The sequence below is a fragment of the Phyllobates terribilis genome, unplaced genomic scaffold (genome assembly GCF_046119375.1).
Source record: "Phyllobates terribilis strain yellow unplaced genomic scaffold, ASM4611937v1 Scaffold_9__5_contigs__length_417890890, whole genome shotgun sequence".
Classification (NCBI taxonomy): Eukaryota; Metazoa; Chordata; class Amphibia; order Anura; family Dendrobatidae; genus Phyllobates; species Phyllobates terribilis.
Window position 1 is genome coordinate 368,949,127 of NW_027362769.1, and position 22,152 is coordinate 368,971,278.

The window sequence follows — 22,152 nt, forward strand, 5'->3', positions numbered from 1 at the left end:
GGGCGTGGCCTGAATACACTCGTGGGCTGGTTTTGAGGGGGTAAAGTGAATGGGAAGTTGTAGGAGGCGTGGCCTTAGGAATGGGGCAAGCGCGGCCCGGTTAGTAGCCCACAGCGAGGTCTGACTACTCTGCCAAGCAGCTGTCCTGCAACCCTGCTCGGCCATCTACCTCATTCACCTGCCGGTATGAAGGGAGGCGGTAAGTGCTTTCTGCTCTCCTTTAGGCACTACCCCGTGCATGGGACAACCTGTTGCATCCCTGCTGCTGTGGGACTACAAGTCTCAGCCTGGCTGACCAGCTAGAGCAGAGCCTCCGTGCCAGTTTGTATCTAACTGCTGAAGAGCAATGCACCTAATTACATGTGTGCGATCACAAGGCACGAGCGCCGACGATCGTCCATTAAAACTTTTTCCACCGAAGTTACTAACTTTTGGATGAGTCTTCTTGCTGATTTTTTTTAGGACCTTGGACACCATGGTGGCATTCCTCCACTGCAGGGCAAAGCAGCGGCCGATCCCTGCTGGGCTGCTGCCCCAATGAGCTGCCACTTCCTGCTCGCTGGATTTTAAATCTCCCTCCAAAGTTAGTTGAGAGTTAGGAGGAGGGGGGAGGCGCCCCCTCCAGTGTGTGAGATGCCTCCATACATTATCTGGGGGGCTTATTACATGCCTCAACAGATGGTTACTATTTGGTTTATTTGCTTAAAAAAGATAAATTGGCTCTAAACTTGTCCAAATGGCTACTAAATATTCGGATTTTTTTTTTTTTGTCCAGCCTTATCAATTGTCTTCCTCCCAACCTTATACTACATGAAGATATTCCAAGTTTTGATTAGTTTGGATTTTTGATTAGATAGATGAAATAAAATTGTCCAAATAACTACTAAATATATTCAAAATTCATGTCCAGCCTGATCCATGTCTTCCTCCATACACTATAGTAACATTATATGGATCTTATTTACTTACCTAAAGATATTGCAAGTTTTGATTAGTTTTGATTTTTTTTTTTTTTTTTTACTGATGGATTAGATAGATAAAATGTAAAAAAAAATGTTCCAAATGGCTACTAAATATATTTACAGTTCTTTTCCAGCTTGATCTATGTCTTCCCCTGTACCTTATAATAACCTGAAGATGTTGCAAGTTTTGTTTATTTATTTTTATTGATGGATTAGATTAAAAAAAATAATTTTTCTAAAGTTTCCAGCATATTATGAAATACATTTCCACTTGTTGTCCAACCTCACTTGTTTTGGCTATTGATGAAAATGTTTTTGCGTAGTTTATATATTGACGTGTGTGTGTATATATGTGTATGTATATATATATATATATATATATATATATATATATATATATATATATATATATATATATATATATATATATATATATATTTATTTTAGTAATGTAATAAATTTACATTATTTTTACTTATTACACACACCCCCTTGTCCTCATCCAGCCGCTTTACATATTATATATGTATATGATCCAGTGCGAACTGCCCAGATATTGCGTTCAAAAGTGGTCTTCGAATGGGCTGGGTTTCATACAATGCTGGGAGTTGTCGTTCAACAACCGAGCAGGCAAACGTTGCAGGAATTGTTTTACACACTTCCATTTGTTTAGTTTCTTTACTGTATATTGTCCCTGGACTGGTCCCTATTAGTATCCCTCCCCCCTTACCCTGTGAGTTGAGTTCCTCCACATTCTTACAGTACGTGTGTATTGTCTTTGTGGATTAGGCCTTTTCAATAGATTCCAATTATGTGTAGTTGATTGCTGGACTGATTGTCTATAGGGTGCTGGGGTGGGCGGGTGAGGGTTTGAAAATCAACTTCCAGTAGCTGGGCCATGCCTGTAAAGGGGAGGGAGCTGTGATCATTGATCAGGGCTGATTTCCTGCAAGGGTTAACATTAGGACTTGGTTCCTCTCTGTGTAATGTCACAGTGTATAGAGTTGATAATGGTTTTTGTTACATTGTATGTCTGTACTATGCTGTGCCTGTGACTATATCTTTTAGTAGCTCTGCATGTAAGATTGATTGATTTATATAGCACCATTCATTCCACAGCGCTTTACAGACATCAGTATTTCTCACCTATCTCCACATTGGGGGACCCCTGACTCAGATTTCAATGCCCACCACAGCTTGAGTGTTATGACTCCATTCTCTGCCAAGCATGCCCTCCTCATCTGTTTTTGTAACTCCCATAGCATCTGTATGGTCACCTTGCCATTCGTTATCTAATAATGGGGGGGATCAGGGGACCTCTATTCTGGAAATGCTGCACCTAACTAACAGACCTTTAGGATATCCTGTGCTGTAACCTATAGATCGGGCCCCTCTTTTTTTTCCCCTTTTAAGTTTCTTATCACCTAGACAGCCACTCATTTCAATGCCCAATATGCTATAAAATTATGGCTAGCTATAACCTCCCCTGGTAAGTTGCAATGGCGTGTGTTTGCTTATGAACTTGGAGTCATTTTTTTTTTTTTTTGCAAACAGCGCTATTCTCATCCAAAGGCTGTATCTAGGTTTGCAGATAGTGTGGTGCTGTTTCTATCAATACCCCAACTTTTTACACATATCAAGCAGCCCCCTTTTTTTAAGTGAAAAAGTTGCTTATTGTGCCAAGAGGAAGTTCTATCAGGGAATCCCCTACAACCTTCATATTTCTCAGTCATTTTCAGACTTGTTATAAGATGGCGGGGTGATATGAGCAAGCACAATAAGTGCATTTTGATTGAATTTCCTCTGTATGGATGCACATAACTGACAGCATATGGTGATAACAATAGATGTAGTTGGCCACTTTCACTACCAGATGTCTTCTACAGCACAGCTTCGGCCTCCAGCTGTTAAAAAAAACAACTACAACTCCCAGCATGCCCTGACCACCACACACCTGGCTAGTGTTATGCATTTGGCCTTTAATAGGGCAGGTATATAACACCTGGTAAATAGTTGACTCCATGTCTTCAGCGCCTACTACCTTACGATGCGGATATGAGACGCTATATATGTCGCCATTTAAAAGAATATGAACAAGATAAATAATATAAAATTACCATGTTGCTCTGCTCTCCAGAAATTTTCTGCTGGCAAAATGTCAGAAAAACTAGAAAGGCGATAACTGGTAACAGCATTGTATAGAGGCTGCAAACGCTGATGTGTAGTGACAGGGTCATATTATGGGGCGGCTGTAGGATTCCTGCTAATGGCTTCATGTTACAATGGAGGAAGAATAACGAAGGGAAGGAGGAGAAAATTGAAGTCCAGGATAACAGAAGTGAAAAAAAACCCATTTATACGAGACGACCATTGCACGGTGCCGATTTTCTACAAGGCGACCATTGCATGGTGCAATAAATATACAACCCTTATGTAGTGGATCACTATACAGTGTCCGAAATTTATAGGTTTGGTGTTTTATCATACTCTTCCTTTCCATTTTGCAGTTCTGCATTGCCGCTGCTCAAAATGTTTTGCAGTCCCTCCCAAACGGCGCGTTAAACGCCGTCCACGGCTCCTGACGCTGCTCGGCCTCCCGGAGGATGTTCTTCTCTATATCTTGGAGTGCCTTCCTGCCGTGGACATACAATCCATTCGAGATGTAAGTCCATGATACGGGATGCCATTGGGTCTCTTGTGCTGGTTCAGGATTGCGGGGGGATAACGCATTTATTGACTTGGTTGCAGGTTCATCCTCATCTAAGGTCCTTGGTGGACACTCACAGTAGTGTTTGGGCACGCGCCTGCTTCCAGGATGTATGGCCGTCTCCCGAAAACCTTCATCTGTTCGAACGGTAATATTATTTTATTTAGGTTCGCTGACATTTGTCTGTAGGAACTTTGGCCCCTTTAAGGGACTGGCCACACAGGGTGGAAACACTGGTTGGTCTCTGCTGCGGACCCAACCCTTTTGGACCCAGTTCCAAACAAGCTTAGTACGCAGGGGCGGACATGTCATTGGTGCAACCTGTGCGGCCACACAGGGGCCCAAGAGGTAAGGGGGCCCATTTCCACCTCCAAAGCAGGTGCAATTTTGCATTTTTAGGAGCTCTTGGGCTGCAGAGGGCCCATATATTGTTCTTGCACAGGGGCCCTTTTTTGTGTGTCCGCCAGGGCTAGTACAGGTTCATTTGTGTAGCCAAATTGCATATGCAAGTCCCAGTCCAAATGCTGATCTAATGGTCGATCCCTATAAAGCGGTCATAGTTCACACTGGAAATTGCATTAGTAATGTGGCCTCAAAATCTGCCCATAAACCACAAAACAGTGCAAGAAAAAACCCGACATGTGTGAATACCCCCTATATTTAAGACAATAGATTTTACAATTTTTTTTATTGCATTTTACTCAATATTTCTCTTCTTGATTACCTTAGGGCTGCAGAATGTGGAAATTTTGAAGCGTGTGTGAAGCTGGGAATTGCCTACTTGTACAATGAAGGCTGTAAGTGAGCTGTTGTATTTTTATAGCTCCTTCTGATATTCTGTGCGAACGCCATTTAGGCCTCATCAAAATCAATCTGATAGAAAAACTAGCCTTGTTGCCCATAGCAACCAATCAGAGCTCTGCTTTCATTCCTCAAACGGTGCAGAATAAATGAAAGCTGAGTTCTGATTGGTTGCTATGGGCAACAAGGCTAGTTTTTCTGTCAGAACATTTTGAGAAAATTAGGCCCAACTTTTTTTGGGGTGTTTTCATTCTCCAGTAGTTTCTATAGAGTAATGTTTACATGTCAGTCTTGTGATTCCAATGAGATTTTTACTTTAGTTCCTGCTTGCAAACCAGTTTTGTGTTTAATTGCTCTTTAACCCCTTCACGACATGAAACGTACCAGTACGTTCTCTGAATGGAGCATGCTCAGGCAGCTTGTAACTGCAGCAATCGGAAATGGCTCCCATCACTGTAGTTTAACCATTTAAATGCCTCTGTCAACCAATGACAACAGGGTGGGCACCACAACAGTCAAATGATGCAATCACTGTAATCGCATCATTTGACTGTTGTGGTGCCCACCCTGTTGCCATGACAGCCAAAGGCCCATTGAAAGCCCCTGTTGCCACCACCATCATAGTACATCATCACTACTTGTATATATTGCAATAATGTGGTAGTACGGCATATAGAACAGACTAACAGGTCCTCAAAGGCGACTAAAAGAACCCAAAAAATAGATTAAAATAAATGTTTTCTTTAAAAAATTATATTGCCCCCTTTTTTGTCACTTAAAACAAAATTAAGAAATACAAACAAACATTTATTAAAGTCCAATTTCTGAGAATCTAAAATTAATTTACCCATATCGTAAACGCTGTAGGAGAAAAATCAAATTGCTAGAGATTTTATTTTGTTTGATGAGTGGTTGGGGGGGGGGGGGGATGGTCACTGCACTTCCTCCCTAAAAATGCAATAGAAACATCGTAATTACCACAAAAATGGAATCAAAGTCAGCTTGCTTTGCAAAAAAAAGAAAAGCAAAAACCTTACATAACTCAATCAACGAGAAAAAAAAGTTAAAGGGGTATTCCCATCTCCAATGTCCTATCCCAATATGTAGTAGGTGTAATAATTAATATTTGCAATTACCTCCATTTAGAAATGTAGTATAGCTCTTCTGATAAACGAGGCTGCTTACCTCATGTGCAGGGCATTACAATAGCTTAGGTATCCATGGTTACGACCACTCATAGTGACAGTTGTTAGTGGTCGTAACCATGGATACCTTTGCTACTGCAATGCCCTGCACATGGGGTAAGTGACATAGTTTATCAGAAGAACTATACTAGATTTCTAATTGGAGGTATTTGTTATTATTATTATTATTATTATTCCTACTACATACTGGGATAGAAGCTTGGAGATGGGAATACCCCTTTAACGATTTCTGAAAATGGCGACACATTTTATATATACAAAGTTCTGAGGTTTGCCTCTTTTTAACCACTGAATTATAAGAAAAATTGACCTAGAAAATCGTGTTGCCAGGTCATTTTTGCCACACTGAACGCGTTCATAACTACGACAAAAAACACACCTTTTTGAAGAACAGGAGGAAAAAATTAAAGGGCATAAATGAAAATTGTCCTTGGCTGGAAATGTTTAAAGAGATTTTAATGCACATCCAAGGCTTATAGTGGCTTGAGATAATCAGTTTTGCATTCTGGTTTCACAGTGTCTATGTCTGATGATGATCGGGCTGAAGTTAATGGATTAAAAGCCTCACGTTTCTTTAGTCTGACGGAACGGTTGAACTCCGGAGCCGGCCCGTTTGTCTGGTTATTTATTCGCCCGCCTTGGTCCACCTCTGGAAGCTGCTGTAAGGCTGTGGTGTTTGACAGCTTAAAGGATGAATGCCAGGGCGAGTCGCAGGAAGAGGTTGTTTCAGGGGTGAGTATTATAAGCCTAAAACGTTAATAAAAGACTTGGGGCCCACTCATTAGTAATATTTGCGATAAACATCATTTTTTCTAAGTGTTCCTTTTTTAAAAAATAAATAAAAGTAATGCTGTTTTTTTTTTTTTTTTTTTTTTTTCTTAATATTCAGGCTCTTCGAGGATCTTTACAGTATTGCTTAGCGAAAGTGTTAAATTTGTTTGAGGTGAGTTCTCCAGTGACTTTCCCCTTTGTCTTGGTTACATGTACAAGTTAGACAAATACCAGATTATCCAATAAATTAGACAGACCTAGAAAATTAAATAAAATCTTTAATTGAAGAAACTGCCCCCAAAAAACCCTCCAAACCCTTCCTCCAGTCTAGGGCTACACTGCAATATTGGTCGCATGTCCAGAGTGTTTTATCTAATTATTGTCAATGGAGTCATTTTGCAAATAGTTTGAACTTTGGCTTTTGACTTGTTTTTGTGCAGTTGTCGCATAAATAGAAACACCTTAGATAATTCATATCTGAAGATATACGGTCCTGGTGGCTTCACTTCTGATGTGGGCTGGACATAGGACAGTGTCGTCAGTGCTGTGTGTGAATTAGGCTGGCTAGCGTATTTCAGTGGCTAAGCCAGCCCCCTTCCCTGTCATAGCTTATACAGCTGATCGCCGGGGGTGGGTGTGCAAAATATAGCACCCCTGATGATCAGCTGTTCCAGACACAGGGGAGAGCTGATCGACAGGGGTTGCGGGTGTCGCACTTCCACCGATCAGACATCCTAGAGAGAGAACCAGACTGCCATATAACTCTGACGGGGATCACAAAGCAATGCTCGGACTGGCCGGCTACTCTCCCTACCCAAGCGTGACGACATGTATTTTTATGCAGCTGTCACGCTCAGGTGGGGAGAACCACCGGTCAGTCCGAGCATTGCGTTGCGAGCCCCATCCGAGTTATACAGCCGTCTGACTCTTCCCTATGGATAGTCCATCAATGTTAAAGTCCTGTACAACCCCTTTTTAAAGGGGTTATCTGGGACTTTTACATTAATGGCTTATCCTTTTAAAGAAGGGGTGCAACACAACACACCTTTGCCAATCAGCGGTGACAGGGACCGGCGGATGTCGGAAGTGCTCAGTTGCACAACTCCGTCAACTGTATAGTGGCTGCAGCCGGGTACTGTATATCCTTCCCCTATGCAAATAAATAGGGGGATGCAGTCCGTTTATGTAAAAATGCTTCTTACAAACCATTAAATCTATTCCTCCATTTCCTTATGTCCTTTCCTGTAGGATGAGGAAAAGAAGAGGGAGGCTCTGGGGTTGCTGAAATCTTCGGCCTCTCATGGCTGTCTGCACAGTTCCTTCCTCCTTTGGGAATCCAAGCACAAATTTGCTGTGAGTATAATTGAGTTTTACTCGATTTTCACATAAAATTATATGATCTGTCTTTTGTGTAAGGACACTGGCACCATCTCTGGCAGCTCCACCATTTGTGAGATGCATCAGCTGAATGTTTCATCTTATTTTGCTTACCAGGTATCTGATCCTGGGCGATATCTACAGAGCCTGCGGCAGTTGCGTGATTATGCGGCTCGGGGTTGCTGGGATGCACAGGTGAGCATAAATCCCATTAAAGCACCACTCCAGCGAGGCTCTAATAGAGATGCATTCAAAAGTGGCCTCTGGCGTGCTCCATGAAACACTGGAGCTGCTAGTAGGTCACTTTTCGCCGAAGACCGACTGGTGCAACGCTGGAAGAGGATGAAGGCGGCGGGTGAGTATGTGACAGGGGGCAAGGGAGTTACATTTAAAGCACCAATAAAAAAAAAAACCCGCTGAAGTGGTGCTTTAAATAAAAAAATATATATATATATATATTGTAATATTAGGACATTATATTAAAATTTTAAATCTGTGAATTTTGCACCGTGTATAATAAGATTTTGCTTTTCTTTTACAGCTTTCTCTGGCTAAATCCTGTGGGCAGAAAAATCAGTTTGGTCAGGAACGGGCGACATCGGATCTTGTCGCTCAAGTATTTCAGTCATCTCACGCCATCAGCAAATCTAGCATCTTCACCAAGCAAAAGGGCATGAACGACACTATGCGGTGAGTATTGGGTGAAATGAATATGTGCCGCTTCTTTTTTGAGATTTAAAGGGTTATTTCGGTGCTAATTGTCGCCTTTTAAGCCGCCTTTACAGATACCTGCTGGAGCGCTTACGATCAGCAGGTCGTACTATTCATAACAGTGGTCATTGGTATTGCCGCTCCGCCAATATCCCCCTAAATGAAGTTCCGCTGTAATATCACATGCAACACATGGACAGGTGTAATGATGTAACACTATTTTTATTTTAATGCCCACCTTTTAAACAAAGTTTAGCAGTATGTTTAAAGAGGATGGGATATACTTAACTACACTGCTCAAAAAAATAAAGGGAACACTTAAACAACAGAATATAACTCCAAGTAAATCAAACTTCTGTGACATCAAACTGTCCACTTAGGAAGCAACACTGATTGACAATCAATTTCACATGCTGTTGTGCAAATGGAATAGACAATAGATGGAAATTATTGGCAATTATCAAGACACCCTCAATAAAGGAGTGGTTCTGCAGGTGGGGACCACAGACCACATCTCAGTACCAATGCTTTCTGGCTGATGTTTTGGTCACTTTTGAATGTTGGTTGTGCTTTCACACTCGTGGTAGCATGAGACGGACTCTACAACCCACAGAAGTTGCTCAGGTAGTGCAGCTCATCAACGATGGCACATCAATGCGAGCTGTGGCGAGAAGGTTTGCTGTGTCTGTCAGCGTAGTGTCCAGAGGCTGGATGCGCTACCAGGAGACAGGCCAGTACACCAGGAGACGTGGAGGGGGCCGTAGGAGGGCCCTGCAAAATGACCTCCAGCAGGCCACAAATGTGCATGTGTCTGCACAAACGGTTAGAAACCGACTCCATGAGGGTGGTATGAGGGCCCGACGTCCACAGATGGGGGTTGTGCTCAAACCCCTTGTGAGACCATATGCTGGTGCGGTTGGCCTTGGGTTCCTCCTAATGCAGGACAATGCCAGACCTCATGTGGCTGGAGTGTGTCAGCAGTTCCTGCAAGATGAAGGCATTGAAGCTATGGACTGGCCCGCCTGTTCCCCAGACCTGAATCCGATTGAGCACATCTGGGACATCATGTCTCGCTCCATCCACCAACGTCACGTTGCACCACAGACTGTCCAGGAGTTGGCGGATGCTTTAGTCCAGGTCTGGGAGGAGATCCCACAGGAGACCATCCGCAACCTCATCAGGAGCATGCCCAGGCATTGTAGGGAGGTCATACAGGCACGTGGAGGCCACACACAATACTGAGACTCATTTTGACTTGTTTTAAGGTCATTACATCAAAGTTGGATCAGCCTGTAGTGTGTTTTTCCACTTTAATTTTGGGGGTGACTCCAAATCCAGGCCTCCATTGGTTAATACATTTGATTTCCATTGATGATTTTTGTGTGATTTTGTTGTCCGCACATTCAACTTTGTTCTGTACAAAGTATTCAATGAGACTATTTCATTCATTCAGATCTAGGATATGTTTGAGCATCCCCTTTTATTTTTTTTGAGCCATGTAGATAATTTTACAAATCCATTCCACTAATTTTCCCTGTATAATTCTCCAGAGCTGAAGTCCTAATTCTACTGTTTTCGATTGATAAATCAGACATACCCATAAGTTTAGGCAAGCGGTGGGACAGTACTATTGCTTGATTGCACTTTCACATCTCTTCCAGATATATCTTAATCGACTGGCTAGTAGAAGTGGCTACAATGAAGGACTTCTCCAGTCTCTGTTTGCACATGACTGTTGGTCTGGTGGATCGATACTTGAAGCTTCGGTGCGTTCCTCGTGCCCGTCTCCAGCTTGTGGGCATTGCCTGTATGGTGATTTGCACGCGGTAAGGGCTCATGACAAAAAAAAAAAATTTCCTTTTTTTTGCTAGTTCTTGCTATACATATGAATTCTCCAATTTTAATGTTCTGACTCCTTTTCACAGATTTATCAGCAAAGACATCCTGACCATTCGTGAAGCGGTATGGCTTACAGATAACACTTATAAATACGAGGATCTGGTTCGGATGATGGGAGAGATCATATCTGCTCTGGAAGGGAAGATCAGGGTAGGTGGTCTGTTCACATTATTAGAAAACCTGGTAAGGCGCCATGCACACAGCTTCCAAGTATCCCTTTTCATAAAGGCTGTGGTGTATCCCACCGTAAAGTCATACAGTGACGTACTTTACTTATAGGACCCTGTTGTAGGAAACTTCTGCATCCATACACCGCGTGCAGAATTATTAGGCAAATGAGTATTTTGATCACATGATACTTTTTATACATGTTGTCCTACTCCAAGCTGCATTGTCTTGAGAGCCAACTACCAATAAGTAAATCTGGTGATATGCATCTCTGTAATGAGGAGGGGTGTTGACTAATGACATCAACACCCTATATAAGGTGTGCTTAATTATTAGGCAACTTCCTTTCCTTTGGCAAAATGGGCCAGAAGAGAGTTTTGAAGGGCTCTGAAAAGTCCAAAATTGTGAGATGTCTTGCAGAGGGATGCAGCAGTCTTGAAATTTCCAAACTTTTGAAGCGTGATCACCGAACAATCAAGCGTTTCATGGCAAATAGCCAACCGGGTCACAAGAAGCGTGTTGGCCAAAAAAAGGCGCAAAATAACTGCCCATGAATTGAGGAAAATCAAGAGAGAAGCTGCCAAGATGCCATTCGCCACCAGTTTTGCCATATTTCAGAGCTGCAATGTTACTGGAGTATCAAAAAGCACAAGGTGTGCGATACTCAGGGACATGGCCAAGGTAAGGAAGGCTGAAAAACCACCACCTCTGAACAAGAAACATAAGATAAAACGTCAAGAATGGGCCAAGAAATATCTTAAGACTGATTTTTCAAAGGTTTTATGGACAGATGAAATGAGAGTGACTCTTGCTGGATCAGTAAAGGGCAGAGAGCTCCACTCCGATGCAGACGCCAGCAAGGTGGAGGTGGGGTACTGGTATGGGCTGGTATCATCAAAGATGAACTTGTGGGACCTTTTCGGGTTGAGGATGGAGTGAAGCTCAACTCCCAGACCTACTGCCAGTTTCTGGAAGACAACTTCTTCAAGCAGTGGTACAGGAAGAAGTCAGTATCGTTCAAGAAAAACATGATTTTCATGCAGGACAATGCGCCATCACATGCATCCAACGACTCCACAGCGTGGCTGGCCAGTAAAGGTCTAAAAGAAGAAAAAATAATGACATGTCCCCTTGTTCACCTGATCTGAACCTCATAGAGAACCTGTGGTCCATCATAAAATGTGAGATCTACAGGGAGGGAAAACAGTACACCTCTCGGAGCAGTGTCTGGGAGGCTGTGGTGGCTGCTGCACGCAATGTTGATGGAAAACAGATCAAGCAACTGACAGAATCTATGGATGGAGGCTGCTGAGTGTCATCATAAAGAAAGGTGGCTATATTCATCACTCATTTTTTTGTTTTTGCATGTCAGAAATGTTTATTTCTAAATTTTGTGCACTGATATTGGTTTACCTGGTGAAAATAAACAAGTGAGATGGGATTATATGTGGTTTTTATTAAGTTGCCTAATAATTCTGCACAGTAATAGTTACCTGCACACACAGATATCCTCCTAAGATAGCCAAATCTAAAAAAAAAACACTCCAACTTCCAAAAATATTAAGCTTGGATATTTATGAGTCTTTTGGGTTGATTTAGAACATAGTTGTTGATCAATAATAAAAATAATCCTCTAAAATACAACTTGCCTAATAATTCTGCACACAGTGTATAATTTAAGATCCAAAAAAGATAACGTCCTATAGAGGTGAATAATTGCTGTTGCACATAACCGTCAACCATCAATACACCTGGTCCTAGTCTGGTTGAAGTGTCAGAGACCAGATTTTACAGCAAACATTTTTATTAGTACAATACATAAACAAAAACATAATGAGATAAAAAGCACCGCCAAACTGTGAGGGGTAGCATCTTAAGTACAGTGCCACAGTATCATAGTAGTATGTAAAAGTACAATATATGTACCGCCATATGGTGCTATACTGCAAATAGTGAGTATAAACAACTCTAACACAGCAGATGCAAAGTAGTAAAAAGGATGGTAAGCATACCTAGAGGCTGGTCATATAACAGGCAACCATATAGTGCAGGACCCCTCAATCCCCTACGCACGTTTCATCTATTCAGACTTCCTCAGTGGGTCCTGCACTATATGGTTGCCTGTTATATGACCAGCCTCTAGGTATGCTTACCATCCTTTTTACTACTTTGCATCTGCTGTGTTAGAGTTGTTTATACTCACTATTTGCAGTATAGCACCATATGGCGGTACATATATTGTACTTTTACATACTACTATGATACTGTGGCACTGTACTTAAGATGCTACCCCTCACAGTTTGGCGGTGCTTTTTATCTCATTATGTTTTTATGTATTGTACTAATAAAAATGTTTGTTTGCTGTAAAATCTGGTCTCTGACACTTCAATCAGACTAGGACCAGGTGTATTGATGGTACACAGTGTATAATGTTTAGTGGGGCACCACAAAGCTGCTCTGTCCTATAGGTTTTGGCCTCCGTAAGGTAAATGGAGTCCTATAGAGATGTTTGAAGGGCGGTTGTCCAATCTTCTGTGTTTAGGAGCGCATCCCTATCCAGCCGTCTGACTTCCTGGGGTTGCAAGGGGGCTGCTCCCACAGTTTGGACCAGCAGGCTAACAACGAGGCCATGCTGAAATGTGCAATTCTCCTGCTTGCTCTGCTATATAGCTGATCCAGTGTCATTGTTTGCAAAGTGTAGCATTAGGATTAACTGCAATGTTTTTGCTATATTATTGCCCTGGTGGCTCGGAGTTCATTAGTTATCAGGGCTTATTAGTTTAGCTTTTGAGAAAACATAGCAATTGTGACTTCAGAAGATGCGGAGGGGGTAGATCTGTATCTGCTAGTACATGGGTCTTCCATGATGATCCTTTTATCATGAGATTAGTGAAATAATTGCATCCGATTCTCAAGTATTGCTGTCTCATGCCGCAACCTCTAGGACACACCATGGGGGCGATTCATTAAGACTGGCGTGCATTACGCTGGAGTACACTGAATTAATTTATTGATCGGCGTTCGCTTTAGTGGCGTAACTTATGATGAATTTGACGAGCGGGCATAATCATACCCTGTCTCATCCACTCCCTGGACAAAATCTTTTCCCTTCATATGGGCGTAGCTGGCAGAGACTGGTGTGTAAATGCCAAAAGCTGCAAAAATATTGTGATTTATTACGGTTTTCATGTCATATTTCCAGCCTAATTAAGGACCTTAATGAATCACCCCCATGAGTCTGAGAATGAAGATGTAGATCGGTCAACTTCTAAAGGCCGATTGTCTGATGGGAAAGAGACGGGATGATCACAGGGAAATGGGGTGACTGTAGGATAAATGCCCTATCTTTTTGTTCTCAAGGGCGGTAAGCTGCTGCCAGAGCTGTCTGGCGTCGTCTTTCTCTCCTTTCCCTATTGAAAATGCATGAACGCTCAGCCAGTCTGCACATACATGTGTATGGGGGAGTTGAGATAGATGGCTAGCAGTTGGACGAGCCTTTGGCTGACCTTTTATATCATGTGTATGAACTCCTGGCCAGGCGATTCTGCAAGGCACAGCAGCCACCCACTCTCTGCTATGTTATATCTTCTGTTTCACACTTCACAGATGCCCACAGTCATCGACTACAAGGACGTCCTATCTCACATCATCTCACTAGACAGAGGCACCCTGCACCTTTGCAGCTACATTTCTGAGCTGTCCCTGCTGTACACAGAGCTGTCAGTGTATTCCCCAGCTCAGCTAGCTGCTGGCGCTCTACTACTAGCCAGGATCCTGCACAGACAAGGTGGGTCCGCTGGTGTGTGTGTATACAGTACAGACCAAAAGTTTGGACACACCTTCTCATTTAAAGATTTTTCTGTATTTTCCTGACTATGAAAATTGTACATTCACACTGAAGGCATCAAAACTATGAATTAACACATGTGGAATTATATACTTAACAAAAAAGTGTGAAACAACTGAAAATATGTCTTATATTCTAGGTTCTTCAAAGTAGCCACCTTTTGCTTTGATGACTGCTTTGCACACTCTTGGCATTCTCTTGATGAGCTTCAAGAGGTAGTCACAGGAAATGGTTTTCACTTCACAGGTGTGCCCTGTCAGGTTTAATAAGTGGGATTTCTTGCCTTATAAATGGGGTTGGGACCATCAGTTGTGTTGTGCAGAAGTCTGGTGGATACACAGCTGATAGTCCTACTGAATAGACTGTTATAATTTGTATTATGGAAAGAAAAAAGCAGCTAAGTAAAGAAAAACGAGTGGCCATCATTACTTTAAGAAATGAAGGTCAGTCAGTGCGAAAAATTGGGCAAACTTTGAAAGTGTCCCCAAGTGCAGTTGCAAAAACCATCAAGCGCTACAAAGAAACTGGCTCACATGAGGACCCCCCCCCCCCCCCCCCCAGGAAAGGAAGACCAAGAGTCACCTCTGCTTCTGAGAATAAGTTTATCTGAGTCACCTGCCTCAGAAATCGCAGGTTAACAGCAGCTCAGATTAGAGACCAGGTCAATGCCACACAGAGTTCTAGCAGCAGACACATCTCTACAACAACTGTTAAGAGGAGACTTTGTGCAGCAGGCCTTCATGGTAAAATAGCTGCTAGGAAACCACTGCTAAGGACAGGCAATAAGCAGAAGAGACTTGTTTGGGCTAAAGAACACAAGGAATGGACATTAGACCAGTGGAAATCTGTGCTTTGGTCTGAGGAGTCCAAATTTGAGATCTTTGGTTCCAACCACCGTGTCTTTGTGCGACGCAGAAAAGGTGAACGGATGGACTCTACATGCCTGGTTCCCACCGTGAAGCATGGAGGAGGAGGTGTGATGGTGTGGGGGTGCTTTGCTGGTGACACTGTTGGGGATTTATTCAAAATTGAAGGCATACTGAACCAGCATGGCTACCACAGCATCTTGCAGCGGCATGCTATTCCATCCGGTTTGCGTTTAGTTGGACCATCATTTATTTTTCAACAGGACAATGACCCCAAACACACCTCCAGGCTGTGTAAGGGCTATTTGACCAAGAAGGAGAGTGATGGGGTGCTACGCCAGATGACCTGGCCTCCACAGTCACCAGACCTGAACCCAATCGAGATGGTTTGGGGTGAGCTGGACCGCAGAGTGAAGGCAAAAGGGCCAACAAGTGCTAAGCATCTCTGGGAACTCCTTCAAGATTGTTGGAAGACCATTTCCGGTGACTACCTCTTGAAGCTCATCAAGAGAATGCCAAGAGTGTGCAAAGCAGTCATCAAAGCAAAAGGTGGCTACTTTGAAGAACCTAGAATATAAAACATATTTTCAGTTGTTTCACACTTTTTTGTTAAGTATATAATTCCACATGTGTTAATTCAGAGTTTTGATGTCTTCAGTGTGAATGTACAATTTTCATAGTCATGAAAATACAGAAAAATCTTTAAATGAGAAGGTGTGTCCAAACTCCAAACTTTTGGTCTGTACTGTGTATATGTGTGTGTGTGTGTGTGTGTGTGTGTGTGTGTGTGTGTGTGTGTGTGTGTATATATATATTATATTATATTATATAATATAATATTATATATTATATTATATAAATATATATATATATATAATATCCCGATTCTAACGCATCGGGTATTGTAGAATATGTATGCGGCCAACCGGGCGCAATCAGCAGAGCGGTGTTTAAATTTGGCGCCAAAATTGCTGATTGGTTGCGGCCGCTGGCCGCGACCAATCAGCGAACCGTATTACTGATGACCGGGCAGCGGCGCCGTCCCTCCCTTCACATTTGCCGACGAGATATCGGCGGCCCAAGCCGCTGATCTCCTGACGGTAGCCGCATGGAGGTCAGCGGCGCCGCCCGTCGGGGTACTTGTGCTGCCAGCGCCGCTCATCTCCCGGCTGCATCGTCGCCGCTGACTTCCGTCCGGCAGATGAGCTGCTAACGGCCGCCATCTTTTTCTGAAATCCTGCGTCGCTGATTGGTCCGGCCGCGGCCAATCAGCGACGTGGAATTTCCTTGACAGAGAGACAGACGGGATAAGACTATTATATTATATTATATTCCAGAAATGTTAAAAATTCTTCCCAAGCCTTGGGATTACGAACAACTAGTGATCCAGCTCAACAGTACAATTCACTGGCATAAATTTGCACAAATTTATGGTTTAATTTTTTTTCTTCTCTCCCTTCGTCCTACATATACTTTTGTCAGGCTGAATCTTGCAATACCAAATTTCACCACAGTAAAGTCCATTTAATTTCCATAGACTATAATGCAATAGCGCCCCTCTCCTCCTCCCCCAAGTGTAATCTCCAACATATAACTTTGTATTTGTCAGGAATATAGGACACCTTTTAAAACCGGTAAAAAAACATGTATAAAACACATGATCAAATTAAAAAAAACAAAAAAAACAATTTATTTACTAAAAACAACCCAACAATATGATATTGGAGCTATAGATTCAGTAATCATCATCCATATGCTTATGTACTATTATGTAATACTGCATTATGTCTGTTTCTGATGATGTCGTCTGTATTTTTCTTCCAGCACTTCCGTGGCCCGCGCAGTTGGCAGAGTGCACGGGTTTCACGTTGGAACGCTTAACCCCTTGTGTGCTGCTTCTACATAAGAAATGGTGAGGGTGCCACAGCCCACATACACCTCTCCGGGGAATGTTTGATACCGGAGGCCTGAGTCGCCCCCTGGCTCGCCTCCGATACACTACACCGCTCAGACGGATCTGCAGGGTGACTAATCTCTGGACGTCTGGTGCTGAATACAAACCAGACGTTGGTAATGTATAATATACTATTTAATTTTGTGTTTTGTTTTTTTTTTTCTTTTGTGTCGTAGTTTTCATGATGACGCACCAAAAGATTACCGTCAAGTGTCTCTGACCGCCGTGAAGCAAAGGTTTCAGAACGACCTTTATGGCAATATCGGCAATGAAAAGGTGAGACGTTTTTAATTTTGCTATGGTAAATGTTCCTGTAAGCTGCGAAGCCGTGAGCCTTCCATTAGTTACTGTTTTGTGTATACTTCTCTAAAATGTGACTGCAGAATCAAACTACACGGGGTAACCATGAAGGCGCATAGTTCTGCACAGGTGCTGTATACAAAAATGGCAGGATAATTAGAATAATTTTATTTTTTATTCTTTAGACCATCTGGAGCAATAAAAAAATGCAATAGTATACATACCCTTTTTTATTTGGCAGGGACAGTTAATCTGGACTACACTGGATAAATGTGGTGCTAATGCTCGAGATTTGATCATTGATCGCCCATCGTGGTCCGACCTTTGCATTAAGCCATAAAGTGCAGAACTGATCAGAACGAGCATATGAGCTTTAGGCCATGTTCATATGTTCAGTATTTGGTCAGTATTTCACATCAGTATTTGTAAGTCAAAACCAGGAGTGGAACAATCAGAGGAAAAGTATAATAGAAACACCTCACCACTTCTGTATTTATCACCCACTCCTGGTTTCAGCTCACAAATACTGATGTGAAATACTGAATCTGTGGCCTTACTCTTGTGGTGGCGGGTTGTAGACGGTGGCGGCGCTGTGTACGGAGGCCCAGCTGACAGGCTGTGTGTTTAGCAGGTGCTGGATCACTGGCTGCTGGTCACTCTTCTGGGAGTGGGTGCTTGGCTCAGGTAACAATCTGATTGCTGTTCTCAGCAGGTGATGGACTACAGCCAGCTGTGTACCTTACTTGGGGTTTCCCTCCAGGATACAGAGAGCCCTGCATCCTCGCCCAGTGTCACAGACATCCATCCCTTCCTGTGCTCACCTGCTGGGAACAAAACGAAAAGGTAAGTAACTTTTTCCTGGAAAAAAAAAATGCAATAATATCATTTATTGTCTCTTATGTGGATTGTACAAGATTAGAAAAACATGCTGATTTACTTTTAAAACAGCACCGCACGTGTCTACAGGTTGTGTGTGGTATTGCAGCTCAGCCTCATCCAATTCATGGAGCTGACCTGTAATATCTTATAATCTATAGATAGGAGAGGAGACATTTCTAGAAGAAAACTGACACATTTTTCAACTTTTTTTAATTTTTTTGTTTTCCAAAAAAAGTAAGGTGTTTTTTTTTTTTTTATTTATTAGATATAGATTTGGAATTTTTCTAAAAAATGTTTTCATTTTAATCTGCCAAATCTGGTTGTCAGCACAGTGGACGACAAATACTGTGGTGACCAGACAGGTGAGCCGCACCGTATTGCAAATATATTTTTAAGGTTTCGCTTGAAATGTCCTTGTATTACCATATTACATGTGTTTATGGTTTTTTTGGTATGGTACGAAATGACAGAAGTAATCTTCTTCTTTTTTTTTTTTTTTTTTTTTTTTACCACTGCCCTTGCCATTTCAGTACTTGTCCCCCACCGGTCTCTGTTTGGCCAAAGCACTACATGTGACCGCTGCAGGTAGTGATTGACTGCAGAAGTCGCAGATGGGACCAGGAAAGAATTGGATAACCCCTTTAAATTTAATCCTTGCAGATATTACTGAGCGATTTATAAAAGTGTGACCTAGGTTTTCATGCTTTAATAATTGACATTACCGCAGTCTAATACCAAAACTGGATTTGACAGGCGAAGAGAAGATGGTTTTCAAGAAGATCGGGGCAGCTTTGTGACCACCCCGACTGCTGAGCTGTCCAATCAAGAGGAGACGCTGCTCGGCAACTTCTTGGACTGGAGTCTCGATTCTTCTTGTTCGGGCTATGAGGGTGATCGGGAAAGCGAAGGAGAACGGGAAGGAGATGGTAAGTGTCAATCACCTACCTGTTGGCTTCTGTCATGTAGCCTGATCCTCTGTGTTAGGGGGAACTATTGGAATTGGGGTCTCTTGACCAAACGAATAACCTAATGTGACTATATCCGTACAGTAGTCTGAATTAATCCTAAAAGGGTTTGAAGAGGCCACTCCTAAATATTGATTAAAGTAATCGCACTTGTAGGTTTTTGTTTTTTTGAGCCAAGTCTGGAAGTTGATCCAGCAGGAAGGAAAAGTATTTCCAATATATATTTTTTTTATTTTAGGCAAAAAATGACATTTTGTATTTCTTAAAAACCTGGTCAACTCCTTTAAGACTAAATTTGACATCAACAATTGCTGAAGTCCTAGTTATTAGCTTCATTCACTGTGCAGTTACTTATTTTCCCAGGTTATAATTGGTCCTGGCAAGTCTCTTACCTTATAGAGAGGGGTCTCGAATCAGGTGCCCACCTTTGATGTTCATACACCATAATGGATGACGCTTATCTTCCTCGTACCTTTTTTAAAACCATTTTTCTAAAATGAAATAGAAAGATTTGTTCTTAGTCTGGTATTTCGCATCACTGGTGTCACAATAATATGGAGGTGACAAATGAGACGGGTTAGACTAAATTGTGGTTATTATTAAGGGATTGTCTAGAATTAGAAAAACATGGCTGTTTTAATAAAAAACAAAACAAAAAAAAAACTGCCCTATCTACTCAGTGCTGTTCACTTCAATGCACCTGAGCTGCAATACCTGACATGGCCTGTGGCAGTGGTAGCGCTGTATCTGGGAAGAAAACTAATCCCAGGCTGCACCCGAGGAGTGATATGCCGGTAATGGTACCCTTGTGTGTCTCTTCTCTCCCGCAGTCACTTCGCCCAGTGGGGTTCTGGACCTGTCCGTCATCCACGCAGAACACACGCACTGCCAGGACTCCAGTGACGAGGACACTGCTAACATCCCGGCACTGCCAACGCCAAAATCCATCTTCACCATCCCTCCTCTGAAGATTGGGGTGGAAAACAGCTCCGGCTACTCGTCAGTGAGCAGCGGAGGAAGCCCGACCTCCTCTCCTAATGGTGGTCCTTGCACCCCGACACCAGGACTGTCCAACAGCAAACTGGTTCCCATCCCTTTCCCCCAGCCAAGTCCATCACTTTTCAAAGCTGTCCGAAGACAAGTGAAAAGAAAAAACCAAGCCCAGCACAGCGACGAAAACATTACAGATGCCTTGTAAAAAGCCCCCATCTCCCCGTGTACAAAGAAATATAGAAAAACATATATTTTTGTCATTTAAAAGAAAGTGTTGTTGTGGAGTCTTTTCTGGGCAGACGACTAATACATATTGCCGCCTTCATTATATCGGGAGTTATGGGGCCAATTGAAGTGCTCATTCCACCAATACTTGTAGGGCAGGTGATAAGTGTAATCACTGGTACTCTGACTGTATGGGGGACCCCCTCCGATCACCAGAAAAGGGGGGGATCCAGTATAATTGGAGCAGGAATTTGTGCATGGCTGCCACGGCCGCATATACCCTTTGCTCCATTCCAGTGATTGAGAGGGAAGGGGGGGTCCCAGGTAATTATTGCTATTATCCTTTTAAGAAAGCTGTTGTCCAATATTAGAAAAAAATACATCTTCTTGCCTCCAGAAACAGCGCCACACCCATCCACAGGTTGTGTCTGGTATTGCAGCTCAGATCTATTCACAAGATTGAGGCTGAGCTGCAGTTCTTGAAACCTGTGGAAAGGTGCGTGGATGTTTTTGTACTCCCAGACCCCGGTGCTAACAACCACTGGGCCAATATGCTACCCAAACAGGTACCTTTTGGCATTAAACCAAGGTCTGGGTGCCATTGCCGGCTTTTTTAATTTATTTATTTTTTATTTTTGTATTTCCTTTTTTTTAATTAAATGACCCTATCAGATGAGTTTTGTCATGGCGTCCCCTCCTTCTTCCTTAAATGCATATATGGCCTTAAAGAAGGTGCACAAGTACAGAACGTGGCCCCAGCTATGGGCCCCTGGTGTGGCTGTTGCCTCGGCACCCCTACAGCAATGCTACAGTCTGGCCAAACCTACGGTGTGTGTGAATTGGGTTAAGGTGGATCGTGCCTGATTGTAATACCTGACCGAGTAACCCAAGGCTGCCACTTCTTATATTTGGGACCCTCTGGTCACTAAATGTGCATTATTGCGTAAAGTCCAGCATAACATGACCTCTGGCCGGTCTGCAGACAATAGTAAAACTGAGATAACCTTTTATAACTAAAGTTGTAAAAATATGGATTAAAGTCTTATCAGTGGTTTAATAGGACTCCAAAGTCCACACCAAGCTGCAAAAAAAAATAAAGCGCCCACGAGAGGTGTAAAGTGCGCTGTCACCTATAAATGTGTATATAGCAGGTGTCAGAGTTATGAGTCCTGCAGAGTATTGCACCTTCAGCTCATGGATAACATTGAGTCTCTGAAGCTAAGAGTCTCCGAGACCTCCAGACGGGGGCGCCGGTTGTGCTATGGATTCAGCACGTGGTTCCTACATCACATGACTGACGCTGCAATTGCTGACATGCAGCCTCATCAGGTCTGAAGGGGAAGCAGAACTTGTGCTTGGTTCTACTTTATCATGTTAAGTTCAGATTAGGGTATATAAAAAAACAAAAAAAAAACATTCTAATGAAAAATTAATTTTTTTTCTTTATCGTATTTTTTATTTTGGCACTCTAAGGCTATGTGTATAGTTGTGGGGTTTTTTTTGTTGTTTTTTTGGGGTGGTC

The 22,152-nt window shown here is 42.6% G+C and overlaps 1 protein-coding gene and 2 long non-coding RNA genes across 5 annotated transcripts in view; 1 reads left to right on the forward strand and 2 right to left on the reverse strand.

The window, feature by feature from the left end:
• The window catches only part of LOC141162283 (uncharacterized), a 107,364-nt gene extending 106,822 nt beyond the window's left edge, over positions 1-542 (reverse strand). For both annotated transcript variants that reach the window (XR_012250757.1, XR_012250756.1), the window contains exon 1: positions 430-542. This is a non-coding gene — a long non-coding RNA (uncharacterized lncRNA). The remainder of the gene's footprint in view (positions 1-429) is intronic.
• CCNF (cyclin F) lies at positions 1-20,676 on the forward strand. Of its 2 annotated transcripts, none has more exons than XM_073648228.1 (17): positions 1-199; positions 3,470-3,624; positions 3,711-3,817; positions 4,399-4,466; positions 6,193-6,407; positions 6,565-6,618; positions 7,695-7,799; positions 7,941-8,018; positions 8,365-8,513; positions 10,196-10,360; positions 10,460-10,583; positions 14,208-14,388; positions 17,139-17,226; positions 17,445-17,544; positions 18,278-18,411; positions 19,201-19,373; positions 20,243-20,676. In XM_073648228.1, the coding sequence occupies exons 1-17, from the start codon at positions 187-189 to the stop codon at positions 20,608-20,610; spliced, it is 2,277 nt and encodes a 758-aa protein (XP_073504329.1). In that variant the 5' UTR covers positions 1-186; the 3' UTR covers positions 20,611-20,676. The 2 variants fall into 2 exon arrangements, with proteins under 2 accessions (XP_073504329.1, XP_073504330.1); XM_073648229.1 differs by having other exon boundaries at positions 2-199; positions 18,281-18,411.
• The window catches only part of LOC141162282 (uncharacterized), a 13,618-nt gene continuing 9,228 nt past the window's right edge, over positions 17,763-22,152 (reverse strand). The window contains exons 2-3 of the long non-coding RNA XR_012250755.1: positions 19,805-19,903; positions 17,763-18,392 (exon numbers count right to left, since the gene is read on the reverse strand). This is a non-coding gene — a long non-coding RNA (uncharacterized lncRNA). The remainder of the gene's footprint in view (positions 18,393-19,804; positions 19,904-22,152) is intronic.